The sequence below is a fragment of the Lethenteron reissneri genome, chromosome 33 (assembly GCF_015708825.2).
Source record: "Lethenteron reissneri isolate LAM-NWPU_2019-01 chromosome 33, ASM1570882v1, whole genome shotgun sequence".
Taxonomy (NCBI): Eukaryota; Metazoa; Chordata; class Hyperoartia; order Petromyzontiformes; family Petromyzontidae; genus Lethenteron; species Lethenteron reissneri.
Window position 1 is genome coordinate 8171390 of NC_083811.1, and position 13912 is coordinate 8185301.

The following is a 13912-nucleotide window of genomic DNA, read 5'->3' on the forward strand; positions in this document are numbered from 1 at the left end:
CACCCATCCGCGTATCTCCACAGAGATGCCTCTACGACACGTGCAGCTGCCAGGATAGCGAGGCGTGCCTGTGCGCTGCACTGTCCTCTTATGCTCTGGCCTGTGCCTCCAAGCACGTTGTCCTGGAGGGATGGAGGGAGCACTTGTGCGGTACGTTTCCCTTCACGTTTGCATGCTCAGAGCCGCGTGGCCGTTGTTCCTCTGACCGGGCTTGCGAAGCAGAGTGCTGTGCTGGCTTAAGAAAGTAACATGCCAGCGATGTGATTTTTATTTTTATTTTATTTTTATTAATTTAATTTTTTTACCTACGTGACTTTACCGAAAAAAACCTAAGAATATGCCAGCAATGTTAAGATCTTCATGCAGCACCTCATCAGTATATGCTATTCATATACCACGTAGCAATACATTCGTATAAGTGAATATTTAAATCTCAAGTATAGCAGTATGTGTAAGCAATGACAGATTCTATATCAGTTTAACACGTAGCCTTTCGCGACCAATATTATCCATAAGTACGACGTTTTGCCAGTAATTACAACCAGCCTTTTCAGGCGACAGCCAGAATTGTAAATGTTGTGGGTTTACTTTCCATCACACCGGTGTGCTGAACTAACAACTAATTGGCATGTTTTGTTTACGTTACAAACATTACTATTGGCTGTGTCGGGTCGTAGTGGGTTTAACAACACAGTTTATTTATGCGATCTAACCCAACAAAAACATAGCCACCTCGGCACGCTCGCCGTGGAGGATCTTACATGAAGATGCTCATTTTTACCTGGCAGCCCTTTGATTGGTGGAAAACCCACCACTGCCGCAGTCACTGCCCACCACTTACATTAACATTGGCTGCTGAAATTTGGGCTACGCACATTTCAAACCTTTATAAGCAGTTTGTCTTTAGAAGCTAACCCCCCTTTTCCTGATGATGACCGCTTGTGTTGCAATCGAAACGTCGTAGTTTTTTTGTTATTTTTTGTTATTTTCTTTAAACCTATCTAAGTGAATATGAATTCCTGCAGTCACGAAAGCTTTAAGTCAAGAGTCAATAAAGATGTTATAAAACACCGGAGGAAATTAAACGTACTTTAGCTTGGGGAATTACATTGGTTTATTATTATTTTTGAGTTTACCAACCCAAAAAAACTCGATTGCACAACAGAATACAAAACTATATTACGGTGCACATTCCTCGGGAATCTACTTCATCTGGCTTTGTGCGAAACCATCCAACTGTTCAATGCAAGCGATCAGCATGATGGAAAGCACTGATAAACCTGACAAGTTTCTTAATCATTCTTGTATCACATTTCATCGCATCATTTACGCAACATCATGGGTGGAATCCTGGCTACCCGGTTTTATATACCATTTTGTACCAGGAAACATTATGAACGATAAGGCTGTTCTACAAGACTGAGTACTTTCTATTGTTACCACTTGTGAGTCTTATGATCATAAATGTCAGATAACATTGATCACCCTCAGATTCCAAAGAACACAGGATGAGATGTTACTATCCTTTGTGCAAGCACTTCCAAGAGTTCATGAACAGTGAGCCTGGTGAAATTTGGGGAGCGCATCGTCAGTAGTGACCCTTTGGTTCCTAGGGTGTTTCGGCCTTTCATACTATACACCCTCCCCAAAGGCGGCCAGCGACAGGGTGATCAATCCTACGCTTGCATCCCATTCCCAATTAGTCATAGGAGTTGCCTTGTTGTTGGTAGCCAACATCCCATGGGACTATGCATGGCAGGGGCGTCCTCCTCCCTGAGTCAAGCATTGTTGACTGCATACCTCCTGGCCCTCTCACTTTGGGGCCCAGCTGGGGTCTTTCCTCTTCATCCAGAGCCACTGACTGCTGCCTTCTGCCGCCTCCGATACAGCTTTGATTGCCGAACGCTGGCTCTGGCCCTTAATTCCCAGGTCTCTAAGCAGTCTGGTTGTAGATGTTGCCACAAAACCTCTGCAGCCCACCTCCACTGGTCGGACTTCTGTGTTCCAGCCATGATGCCGTGCTTCGGCAGCTAGATCGGCATAGCGCAGATGTTTTCGCTCATAAGCCTCATCTACTGAGTCCTCCCAGGGTACTGTGAGCTCAATGATGAAGACCTTCTTGAGCGAACGGGACCAGAGCACCATGTCAGGTCTTAGGGTGGTGGTTGCGATCTCCGGAGGAAACACAAGTTGCCGGCCAATGTCAGCTAGCATTTTCCAGTCGCGGGCCAAGCGCAGCTGGTCTCGCTCTATTGGTGTAGAACCGCTCTTCGGTGGTTTAGCCCCTTCGCGGACAAAGGTCGTCCGTAAGGGGTGTGATGCTGCTGGGGGTGGTAGGGAGTTGGTGGCAGCTCGCTTGTCCTCCAGGGCGGACGCAAGGTTTTTAAGGACTTGGTTGTGACGCCAAGTGTAGCGTCCTTGGGTGAGGCTTGTTTTACACCCTGTGAGAATGTGCCTGAGGTTGGCTGGCATGGAACAGAGGGCACAGTCCGGATCTTCACCATACCATTGGTGAAGATTAACTGGTGTTTGAAGGATGTCATATGTTGCTCTGATGGAAAAGCTCAACCGCCTCGCTTCCATGGCCCACAGATCCTTCCAGCTGATCTTCCTCTTCTCCACACTGTCCCATCGAGTCCACTGTCCTTGTTTGGCAAGAGAGACTGCCTTGGCCCACCTTGCAGCCTCCTCCTGATGGCGTACTTCCTGCACTACCATCTTCCGCCGCTCTGGTGCAGTGGCCTTACTCCAAGCAGCACGGCTAGTTAGCCCAAGGCCTCCTCTTCCTTGCTGAACATGACCCACAATGTCAGCATGTCTGAGGGCTGCTGTTGCCTCCTGGACTGCTTTTCCTGGCCTCCATTTGCGCCCAGTTGCCAAGGTCGGCGCGTTGTTGCTCACCACTAGGTCTCGAGATTCATTCAGTGTCATCTGGAGCCTGGTTTTTGCACACTTGAATTCCTCGGTTAGACTGGTGAGGGGCAGCTTGAGGACACCATCTCCATAGAGGCCTATGGTGGTAAGGCATCGTGGAACTCCGAGCCACTTCTTTAAGTAGCTCGTGGCTCCTCTTTCCATCTTCTCTACTGTTGAGATTGGAACCTCATACACTGCTAGGGGCCACAACACCCGGGGTAGGAGACCAAACTGCAGACACCAGGCCTTTAACTTTCCAGGTAGCTGGGTGTTGTCGATGGACTGTAGGCTACTACTGATGTCTTTGCGCAGCTGTTGCACCTGGTCTTTGTCCTTCAGGCTTGCATCATACCACCTTCCAAGGCTTTTTACCGGCTGCTCAGACACTGTAGGGATTTGGTCATCTCCGATGAAGAATTTCAGGTCACAGAGTACTCCCTTCACAATCGAGATGCTGCGTGACTTGGATGGTTTAATCTTCATACGGGCCCAGCTGATGTTCTCCTCGAGTTTTCTGAGCAGTCTCCTGGTGCATGGGACAGTGGTGGTCAATGTTGTAATGTCGTCCATGTAGGCTCTGAGTGGAGGGAGGCGAAAACCAGAGTCGACTCGCTGTCCACCAGCAACCCATTTTGAGGATCTGATGATAACCTCCATTGCCATTATGAATGCCAATGGAGAAATGGTACATCCCGCCATTATACCTACATTCAGGCATTGCCATGAGGTGGTGAACTCTGAGGTGGTGAAGCAGAACTGCAGATCCTGAAAGTACCTGAAAGTACGACTTCACCAGGGTTGTCAATGTATTGATCGAATTATACTCTATATATGTGGCATCCATATGTATATTATTATATAAAGCACAATATATATTGGCCAAATATTAAAAAGGTAAACTATTCTATTTAGCAGGTAAAGCCCACTGAGATATGAGCTCTTTTTCAGAGGCGACCTGGCCACGCATGCTAGCTCATCCAAGTGACTTGTCAAGTGGAAATTTATAGTATCAGCCAAATAATCGAAATGCGTATTTCGAAATGTGGACGAGAAACCCAGAGGACCCAGAGAAAAATCCATTCGGAGAGAGAGAACACGCAAACTCCAAATATACAGGCATCAGGGTCTGGAATTGAACCCACGGGCTCCTGCATACAAGGCTAGGGAGATAGCATCTCCCCAAGGCAGCGCCCCAAAGCCAAACACATTTTCGACTTTCTAACTTTGTATCCTCAGTCACCTCTTAGTTGTAATTGGTGATGGTACATTGAATGGATGGATTATAAAAAACAAACATTCACGACTTTATAACAGTACCATATTTGTATAACTCTCTGTGAACAAATGACCTGGAATGAATCCAATCTCGTCAAGAGCTCAGAAACTAAGCAGGCTTTGAGCATGAAGAGTGTATGAATGGCTGTGGCCACCATGTACGCCTGGTTGTCATAGGCTGTGGGGCTATTCTATATTGCGGGCAGCAGAGTGCAACAAAAATCCATTGTTTTACTGCGCTTCTGTGCTCCCTCGACTCTGCTCCCCGCCTTCACCAACCTGCGATAACCAGCATTGTCAAAGACACTCAAGACCCGTACGGCAGGGGAGGCCCTCATCCAGCAGTGGAATGACAAAAGGGCTGTGCACGTATATGCTTGCGTAATTATGGGGTGCAGCGGTGACGAGATGTTAACTACCACACTGGGTATGCAGGAGGTTTGTGAGTTCGATCCCGACCCTGATGCCTATATATTTGGAGTTTGCATGTTCTCCCCATGATCGCGTGGATTTTTATCTGGGTCCTCCGGTTTATCTCTCCACATTTAGAAAAATGCGTTTAGAGTATTTAGCTGCGACACGTTTCCGCGTGATAGGCTACTTCAGTGGGCTATCGTTTGTGGCCAGGTCGCTTCTAAAAAAGAGCTACATCAAATTATTTGTTTTCGTTGACATTCTAGCCACATGAATTCCTCTCGAGAAATGCTCGGTGGCTTTAAAACCTTCTCACCCTGTGCCAATGAAACAATTGCCACTATCAGTTTGTCCAAAAAGTGCTTTTGAAGCTCTAAACCAATATTTGGAAGACTTTAATTACTACAACAAGCACAACAAGAACAACAAAATCACCTTTGTGCCACTCGTGTGCTGTGCAGCAAAGTACACGGAGAACTGCCCTGGAAGCCAGGTGTACAGCTACAACGCTCTGCCCTGCGTGAACACCTGCCGAGTCCTGCAGGAGACGGGCTCGCAGTGCTTCTCGAACAGGGTGGCTGTGGACGGCTGCACCTGCCCCAAAGGAACCTACGACAGTGGCGGTGGCTTCTGCATGGCCCCCGAGGAGTGCCCGTGCTACTACAGAGGAAATGTCCTGCCTCTGGGGAACAGCGTTCAGCAGGGCAAGTACATCTGGTGAGTGGATGCAACGGCGGTGACGCCGGACCGAGTGAACGGCGGCGGAGGTGGTGGTGTGGCATTTTCACGCCGCTGCGCCGTAAACACATGGTAACTTTGTCTGAAATTAAGCCCTACGTATATATGCGGTAATAATTTGTTTGCCCATGTAACTGCAATTCGCCACCAGGCCTGTTACGCTTTAATAAATAAGACATCTCAATGACGTATAGCATAGATAAAGGACTGAATATACACGTGCTGGATGAGTTTATACTGATCAGTTTGATACATTGTTAAAATGCCACTTTAAACTGCTTTTTATTTTATATGATAGAATTACATTGCTGTCATATTGAATGTGTCACGCACGCAAATTGCTTCAATGCAATGTCCATGCTTCAATGTTCGTTTGTTCTTCATTCACAGTGAATGCCGCGCTGGGACCATGCTGTGCGCGAACCCACAGGGCCCAACACGTACGGTTCACAGCTACCGCACACGAGCACGCAGTTCATCACCTCGCCGGGGCATCACGTGCAACGAAATTGCAATGAACAATGCCTGTGATGAACGGCATTTTCCTTATCTCTGTGTGCATCATTTTCTGCCCACAGCGCAGCCGTGCCCACATCCAATGGTTTACTTTAACTGCAACCAATCCACCGCCAACGCCAATAGTTTCCCGTGCCATCAGACGTGTTCACTGCAGGAGTGTGTGAGTACTTCACCAGACACTGCCCCTGGTCGCAGTTTTTTTTTATTTACTTACGTTGCATCCAGCGTCTCACTTTGCAGCTTTTAAAGAATTGGATCAGAACGACTTTTTCTCCTGCCCGTGATACATCTGTTACTGCTGCATTGGCTCTGTCCCGTGATGTTCTCAACAGTACAACCCAGAGTGCAACTCGGGCTGCGTGTGCCCCGAAGGGCTGGTGTACTCAGACGATGGGACCTGTATTCAACCTGAGGCTTGTCCCTGTGAGCACAATGGTCAGAAAACGGCACCAGGAGAGAGCATTGAGGTTGACTGCAACACCTGGTAAATCCTGGAACGATGCGCAAAGGGACAGTTCCATGATATTGGACGTACATTTGTAATTGTGAAGTGGCTTTGTACTTGGGCATACTATTTCAACGAATTAGGACTGTAATTCAGATCGAACTAATTTGTGCACCTTTCTTGATAAGAGAAAGAATGCTCATAAATACCATCGTGTCTGCAGACATCCACGCTGGGATGGTGATTGGTGCATTCAGTCTCGCGTGTTTATCCACAAATTTATTACATAAACAAGCCATATTTTATATTTAAAAAATGACAGGCAATTGTCTTCAAAAGAACATGACATACGCATTACAATGATCATTTAAAAAATATGACTGTGAGGTCACCTAATTTTTGCAGCTCTGCCAAAGTAGTTTCTTTGCCCCAGATGTACATTTTGCAGAGCTGTGTGAATCCTCTCTTTCCTGGCAGGTGTACTACTCTAGAGGAGTAATGTTGGCAATTTTTTTTAAATGCATCTATACGTAATTTTTATTCTCTTTCATATATTTTTTCAGCACGTGCGTGAACAGGAATTGGGAGTGCACCAACAATACTTGTTTGAGCACATGCTCTCTCTATGGCCAAGGACATTATCGGACCTTTGATGGACAGCGCTTTTTGTTTGAGGGAAGCTGTACGTACGTCATTGCCCAGGTATGGAGCAGTTTGGATTTTCCGAAGCACCAACAGAATTTACAAAACAACATACACGTTCCTCTCCCTCCAGTGGCGGCCCTGCTACCAGTCGTGGTGTGTGAGCAAGCAAATGTTATGGCCGCACCATTACCTTTAACCACGTCCTGAAAATGCAGCATGGAACAATTGAAATCACATCTTGATTCGATGAATTGTCACAATTCAGTGTGTCATGATACCGTTCAAGAAACTTAGTTTTCACATAAATTTTGTTGTGAATGCATCACGTCCGATAAGCACGGGTGGCTATGTACAGGTGTGAAAGAAGTTCAACATACATACCCATATTGGCTGCACGGATCATGTGAACCAATAATATATAATATATGTAAATCAAACACCTAATCTGAGAAGCATGATTTGGTGCATGTATCATAAACTAAGAATATGTTTTAATCGATGCATCTGTGCATGCCTACTCAGCTTGTTCTTTATTATTAACTTCGTGTCGAAGCAATATTTCAGAGGCATGCAATGGAGTGACTTTTAAAGGCAGTGTGTTTGTGTTTATATTTTTCGCAGGACAACTGCCAAAATCCTAACCACGAAGGGACATTCAACATCACGACAGAAAATGTGCCCTGCGGTACCACTGGCACGACCTGTTCCCGCTCAATAAATGTGCAAGTCGGAGTGAGTACCTTTGTCTAATTATAGCTCAAGAATTATTTGATCAAATGCTGGATTTTCTCTGCAGGGAGAAGGTCCCCGTGTCAAATCTTACCTCGTGCTTTTGTTCTTTCTTGCAAAACAACGAGGCATTGCACCACGGTAGACTCGAACCTACAACAAAATGTGCTGAATAAAAGGCTGGAAGATATCCAATTACGTGTACAGCCGTTGGAATTTACAGAGCTATTATAAACGTGTGATTTCACAACAGTAAAACATACATTTTCTCTGCAAAATGACCAATAGTTGCAATTAACCATTTCACTTATCCATCGCTAAAAATATCGAAGGTCAATTGTTGACAGCACAATTGTGTCCGATTTACATGATATGTTGCCAAATTTTGGAATACAATATAACATGTAAAATTACACCACATAAGACTTAGCAGCATTTTGTTTAACATTTTCTGTAGGTACAATAATTAAAGTTATGCTCCTTTCATAATTGGCATTGCATCCATTATACGACTAAATGCTATATCTGCTTTGAACGATGCAAAAATATATATGCACATCCTCAAATAAAGTGTTTTTTTATGGAAGGAAATTGAATTATATAACTGCAAATAAATGACAATGTCGGTTTGTACGTGTAAATTAATCGTGCTCAATTTTCCTTCTTTCAGAACTGGGTAATCAAGCTTTTCCAGAAGAGCTACTCCATTGACTTCCTGGGCTCTGGTCCAGAAACAATAAATCCATTCCAGATTAAGCACAGGGGTCTGTACCTTGTTGTTGAGACGAGCAATCGCATCACTCTGACATGGGACAAGAACACAGGCGTATATGTCAGCTTGGGCCCAGAGTACAAGGTAACTTGAGATTCGTTTTCAACACTGAATGAACACAGCATGATCCATCTCCACTCTTTGGTTTTTTCGGTAAAGTCACGTAGGTAAAACATTTAAATAAATAAAATCACGACGTTTCGGGCGCAACACAAGCGTCCTTCTTCAGGTGGGTACAACTTAGCGATAGCACACCGCTTAAGCGGTGCGCCCGAAACGTCGTGATTTAATTTATTTTTATTTTTTACCTACGTGACTTTACCGAAAAAACCAAAGAGTATGAATCCTTGCAGTCACGAAAAACTTCAAATCTAGAATTGATCCATCTCTGTTTTTGTAACGTGCACATGTACCCTTTTCTTTAAGTGTATCTTACAATCTGTTATTAGTTGGGATATATTAACAGAGTGGATATTAATTTGCAGTCTTGCGTGTACATTTTCTTCACTTCGTCGAATTATTGGTATAAGGTACTTGCTATGAGACAAAGGCAGATACCACCCCTGTAGCTTTTCTACACGACTGGGGCAAGTTCTGTTAGCAAGCACATTTCTATTAAAACACAACCCTGCACACGCGTATGCAAAGCAGATGATGACATTCACATGCCCAGCCACAAATAATCCAGCTAGCTCACGGTAAGGGGCCCCCTATGCCAAGAGTGATGTCAGATCTGCCTTTGTGTGGGCCACTCGCCACCCCCCAGGGAACGGTGTGTGGGCTGTGCGGCAACTACGATGGCCGGGCAGCAAACGACCTCACGACGCGCACCCACATGGTGGTGGAGGACCCGCTGGAGTTCGGCAACAGCTGGAAGCTAAGCGGGCTGTGTGCCGATGCCAAGGAAACCAGCAGCCCCTGCGCACTCATGTCTCACCGCCTGCCCTGGGCACAGCAACGCTGTGGGATCCTCAAGAGCGACACCTTCGCATCATGCCACGCATTGGCAAGTACCCATTTCTTGTTTTCTTATGATTTTACCAAGTGTCACTCACTTGGTAGATTGTAGGGGTCTCCGTAGGCGCTCCCATAATGCAGGAATTCATTATATTACTTTCATTACATTGGTGAACTGGGAAAAAAACATCTCGTAACATCGGCCCCTGACTGACAAGACTAATGCCCATTTTCTGGCCGGTGATGCGAACAACTCGTAGCCGCAGAGAGACCGTTGTAAAAGTGCGTCCCCTCGGATAGACTACGCTAGGGGCATTGGAATTGTTGAATTGAGATCAAATGCAGGCGCATTCAGCTACTGAAGCATTTAAACATCCAATATATACGCACATCTTTATCCTTCGATGATTTGCTGATAGCCACCATGATAGAACGACGAATTGATGTAGAAACTTACTTAGCACATTATATTTTCATGAAAATAGACACGATGAGAAATGTATGGTTACACTCATTATTATACCTACTTTAATCACCCAGGAATGTCCTGGAGGTCGTCCTCCGATCTTACATTAACGTGCTAATTTCTCACATTAACATCAATAGCCCCGCCCACTTCGTTTATGACCCTTGGGCTAGACCCATTTCAAACCTTTACAACAGTCTGCCTCAGCAGCTTTCCTCTCTTTTTTCTTCCTGATGCGATCGAAACGTCGTTGTTATTTTATTTGAACCTATTTACGTGACTTTACCGAAAGACCCAAAGAATTTGAATTCCTGCAGTCACGAAAGCTTTAAGTCATCACGATTATTACTGGTATTTCTTCCTATTTTAATTCCTGACAATATATATATTTATGTATTAATAAATAAATATTTACTTATATTTATAGGTTACGTCCTCCACATGGACCTCCCCCCCCTCATTAATAATCATGAGCAGCTGACGTCCCTCCACATGGAGCACCCTCCCCCCTCATTAATAATCATGAGCAGGTGACATAACTCCACATCGAACAGCGCCCCTCATTAATAATCATTATAAGGTGACTTCCCCCTGCCATTCATAATAACTAGCGTCTGACATCACTCCACATGGGGGGGGCGAGGCGCCTCCTCCCCCCTCCTCAGCGTCAACTCACAACCCTCACTACAAAGGCAGAACCCTCACGTCATCACGCGATCTCCGCTATTGAGACATCAAAGTAAAAAGGACGTCATGATGAACAAGGGATTATAACCTTTAAATGAAATAAGTCTGTGTCACCGTGCCCTTACAAACTGCACACGCATTGATTCAATGGATATCACCTTGCGGTCTGCTTTTCACTTGAAAGTTTCAGATTTACTGCAATACACCCGTCCTTGGACGGGCAAAATTCTAGTGAATACATATTCTTCATTCAGGTACCTTCATTATGTGCCTAAATAATGATAAGATTTAATGAATAAATAAATAAATAACCCGTGCTAGATTATGTTTTACCATTAATGTTTAACATAAATGTTAGCTACCACAGTAACACAATTACAATTTGCAGCCCTTTGTCAATCCACTGCTGGATTAACGCCTCCTCGTGCCGTGTCAGTCATGGGAGATTGTTTCACCATGCTTAACCACACTGGTCAAGACGAATTGGTGAACGTAGTGGTACCAAAGTCAATTCAGACATCACTTGCCACTGACGTTAGCCATGGTTGGGAATCAATCTCGTTGCCAGGTTCATCTTGCAGTGCACTCATCACTGCTCAACAGTTACACACCTACTGACAGTAACTAGGAAACATTGCCATCGTAATTCATTACGTATTCAAACAGACAATTGTAAAGAATTGTAATGCAAATGTGTTACGGGAATGAACAATAAATGAGACGTGATATTTTTAGCATTTCCGTTTAAATGTTCCAAGGTTTGTCTTCAAGTAGAAAAGCAGCATTAATTTAAATGAACAAATATTTTGCACCCTGCTTCTCGTCTGTATGATTTGAACCTCGCAAAATTGTACCCAATTCGGTTGAATCATCAAAGCATGAAGCTCTAATTGATTTCAACGCATGAATTCCTTTGTGTGCCTTGCAGAAGGCAATTGCCCCTTTACGTTCGCAGTCTATCGTTCTCGGGAACATCAAGTCAATGCTAATCAACATTAAACACCAGTGGTGTGGAATAGACACGTCGCAATGCACTTTGATTAACAACTTAGAATTCTGGAGGCGAGAATGCATTCATTACGATTCGTGTGAATCGTATGCACAAGAATGTGCTAATAACCCACCTCGACTGGACATCTGTGAAAAAAAGCTCAATAGCTCATCGGATTCCTCCAGTATTAATAAAGATTCTAAATCAGAAAAAAATGCGTTTAGGCTAATGGAGCACACTGAACCGTACAAAATGAAATTATTATTTTTTTAAACAAAAGAGAGGGTAAAATGCGTCACTATTTAATTCAGTCTGAAAAAAAATCGCAACCTGAAAATGCAACATTTTGCCTGGGTGGTTACTGATTCATTGCCTGCCGAGTATAGAGAAGTGATTTCCATTCGTGTGCGTGGTTGCAGGTTGACGTGCTGCCCTTCCACGAGGCTTGCGTGCACGACGCTTGCGGCTGTGACACGGGCGGCGACTGCGAGTGCCTCTGCAACGCCGTGGCCGTCTACGCCAAGGCCTGCAATGAGGCCGGCCAGTGCATCAAGTGGCGCACGCCCGACCTGTGCCGTGAGTAAACGACAGTCGAGACGCGCGCACACGCACGCATGCCCGCACGCACGTACGCACACAGTTCAAGTTCATTTATTAGGTATAGCCCTGTGAGCCATTCGGCTCTTGAATCGGGTGCAACTGCAACAAACAAAGAACATGAACTAAAGACATCTTAAAGTGAATATGTGACTAAGTGCAAACAGAAAATCCAAGAAAAGACAGCAAAATATTGCAGAAAAAAATCACCGTACACCAACGCTGTGTGCAAATCCCAGTGGGATGCACAGGCTTGGCAGGTGTCACTCAAGGGGCAGCCTGCGTGTGTATAGTGTGTGTGGTGTGTGTGTGTGGTGGTGGAGTGTGTGTGGTGTGTGTGGTGGTGTGTGTCTTTGTTGACTGCCGTGGAGGCACACCGCGACCTGTGCCGTACGCAATGACAATCAAGACAAAGCTCCCCGTGTAGCCTTTATCGACTTCTGGGGGCAAGTGCTGTTAGCGAGCACCTATGAAAGCCGACAAGAAACACAAACACGCAATGCTGCAGCTTTAGCAACATCTTCCAAGTCTCTCTTAACGCTCACACCTTCACATTCTTGGTTCTTTCGGTAAAGTCACGTAGAAGGGAAACAATAAAATTATAAAAATATAAAAAATTCAATTCTCACGACGTTTCGACTACAACACAAGCAACCAAGAATATGAATCCCTGCGGTCACGAAAAGCTTTAAATCAAAAGCCCACACCTTCATTTATAATTCCACGATATTTAATGTTGAGGTTTCTTAAATACCCCCCTCCCACTTCCCCCCTGACTTTGTCCACCCGGCAGTATGAATGGGTATAGCGCAGTTAGTCGACTGGCAGGTTGCGTGTGGTGGGGTAAAATGTGGGTACTTCTACCGCTTTCAAGTGGAGGCAGCAGTGGGCCTGAGCAAGCAATTGCATGGCTCCGCTTGTGCCTCATTGCATGGTATTTGCAGCTCCCGCAGAAACTGACCGTAACGTAATTCTGGCAGATTTTAATTTCGGGAATGCTATTATACTAACCTTGTTTAAATACAGTAATCCATTATGCAAATGCGTTCAAGAGAATTTTAATTCGACAATATGTTTTTTGTATCGTACATTATTGTGTATTCAGCACCAAAGGTCAAAGATGTAGCCAGGACAACGTTGTAAAATAAGCACAGAGTCACGGTTGCTCAATCCCATTTTAATAAAATGATGAACTTGAATTTGATTTCCCGAGAGGGATATAAATGCTTGTCTAAAATTCCTGAGATGAGTACTATATGTTCATCATTTATTCAACTACTGGCTCAAGAACATATATTATTTCAACATGTATAAAATAACATTTTCACGTGGGTATTCAATTCACGTAACATTAATATATAAAATGGAATGTTAAACAGTTTTAATATAATGCAAAATGCAACAGATTTTAGTTTTTATTTGGTTTTTATCTTTCATCCGGTCTCCACAGCCCTATTTTGCGAGTATTACGACGCTCCGGACGACTGCACATGGCACTACCGCCCTTGTGGCCAAAGCTGCCCCAAGACCTGCCGGGATCCGCACGCGGAATGTCGCGAGGGAGTGCTACGATTCGAGGGTGAGCCCTCTCTCTCCGCCCTGTACCCAACTCCGCGTCTTCCCGAAGGCAACCACTCTGCAAGCCTTTAACTGTGATTTGTTTTGCATGTTGGTATTTTACCAAAATTCACGTAGACAACCACAAATGCGTTGACGAGCGACTTCACAGGCAAGTGATTTTCTGATTTGTGAAACCGATTT

At 44.8% G+C, this 13912-nt stretch overlaps 1 protein-coding gene across 1 annotated transcript in view; it reads left to right on the plus strand.

Moving 5' to 3' along the window:
• LOC133350273 (mucin-2-like) overlaps positions 1-13912 on the plus strand; it is a 53382-nt gene that overhangs the window by 17831 nt on the left and 21639 nt on the right. Inside the window, exons 17-27 of the mRNA XM_061564447.1 lie at positions 24-150; positions 5067-5322; positions 5734-5783; positions 5922-6022; positions 6195-6346; positions 6871-7009; positions 7574-7684; positions 8352-8537; positions 9220-9459; positions 11974-12130; positions 13602-13730. Coding sequence (XP_061420431.1) covers positions 24-150; positions 5067-5322; positions 5734-5783; positions 5922-6022; positions 6195-6346; positions 6871-7009; positions 7574-7684; positions 8352-8537; positions 9220-9459; positions 11974-12130; positions 13602-13730 — 1648 coding nt within the window. The remainder of the gene's footprint in view (positions 1-23; positions 151-5066; positions 5323-5733; positions 5784-5921; positions 6023-6194; positions 6347-6870; positions 7010-7573; positions 7685-8351; positions 8538-9219; positions 9460-11973; positions 12131-13601; positions 13731-13912) is intronic.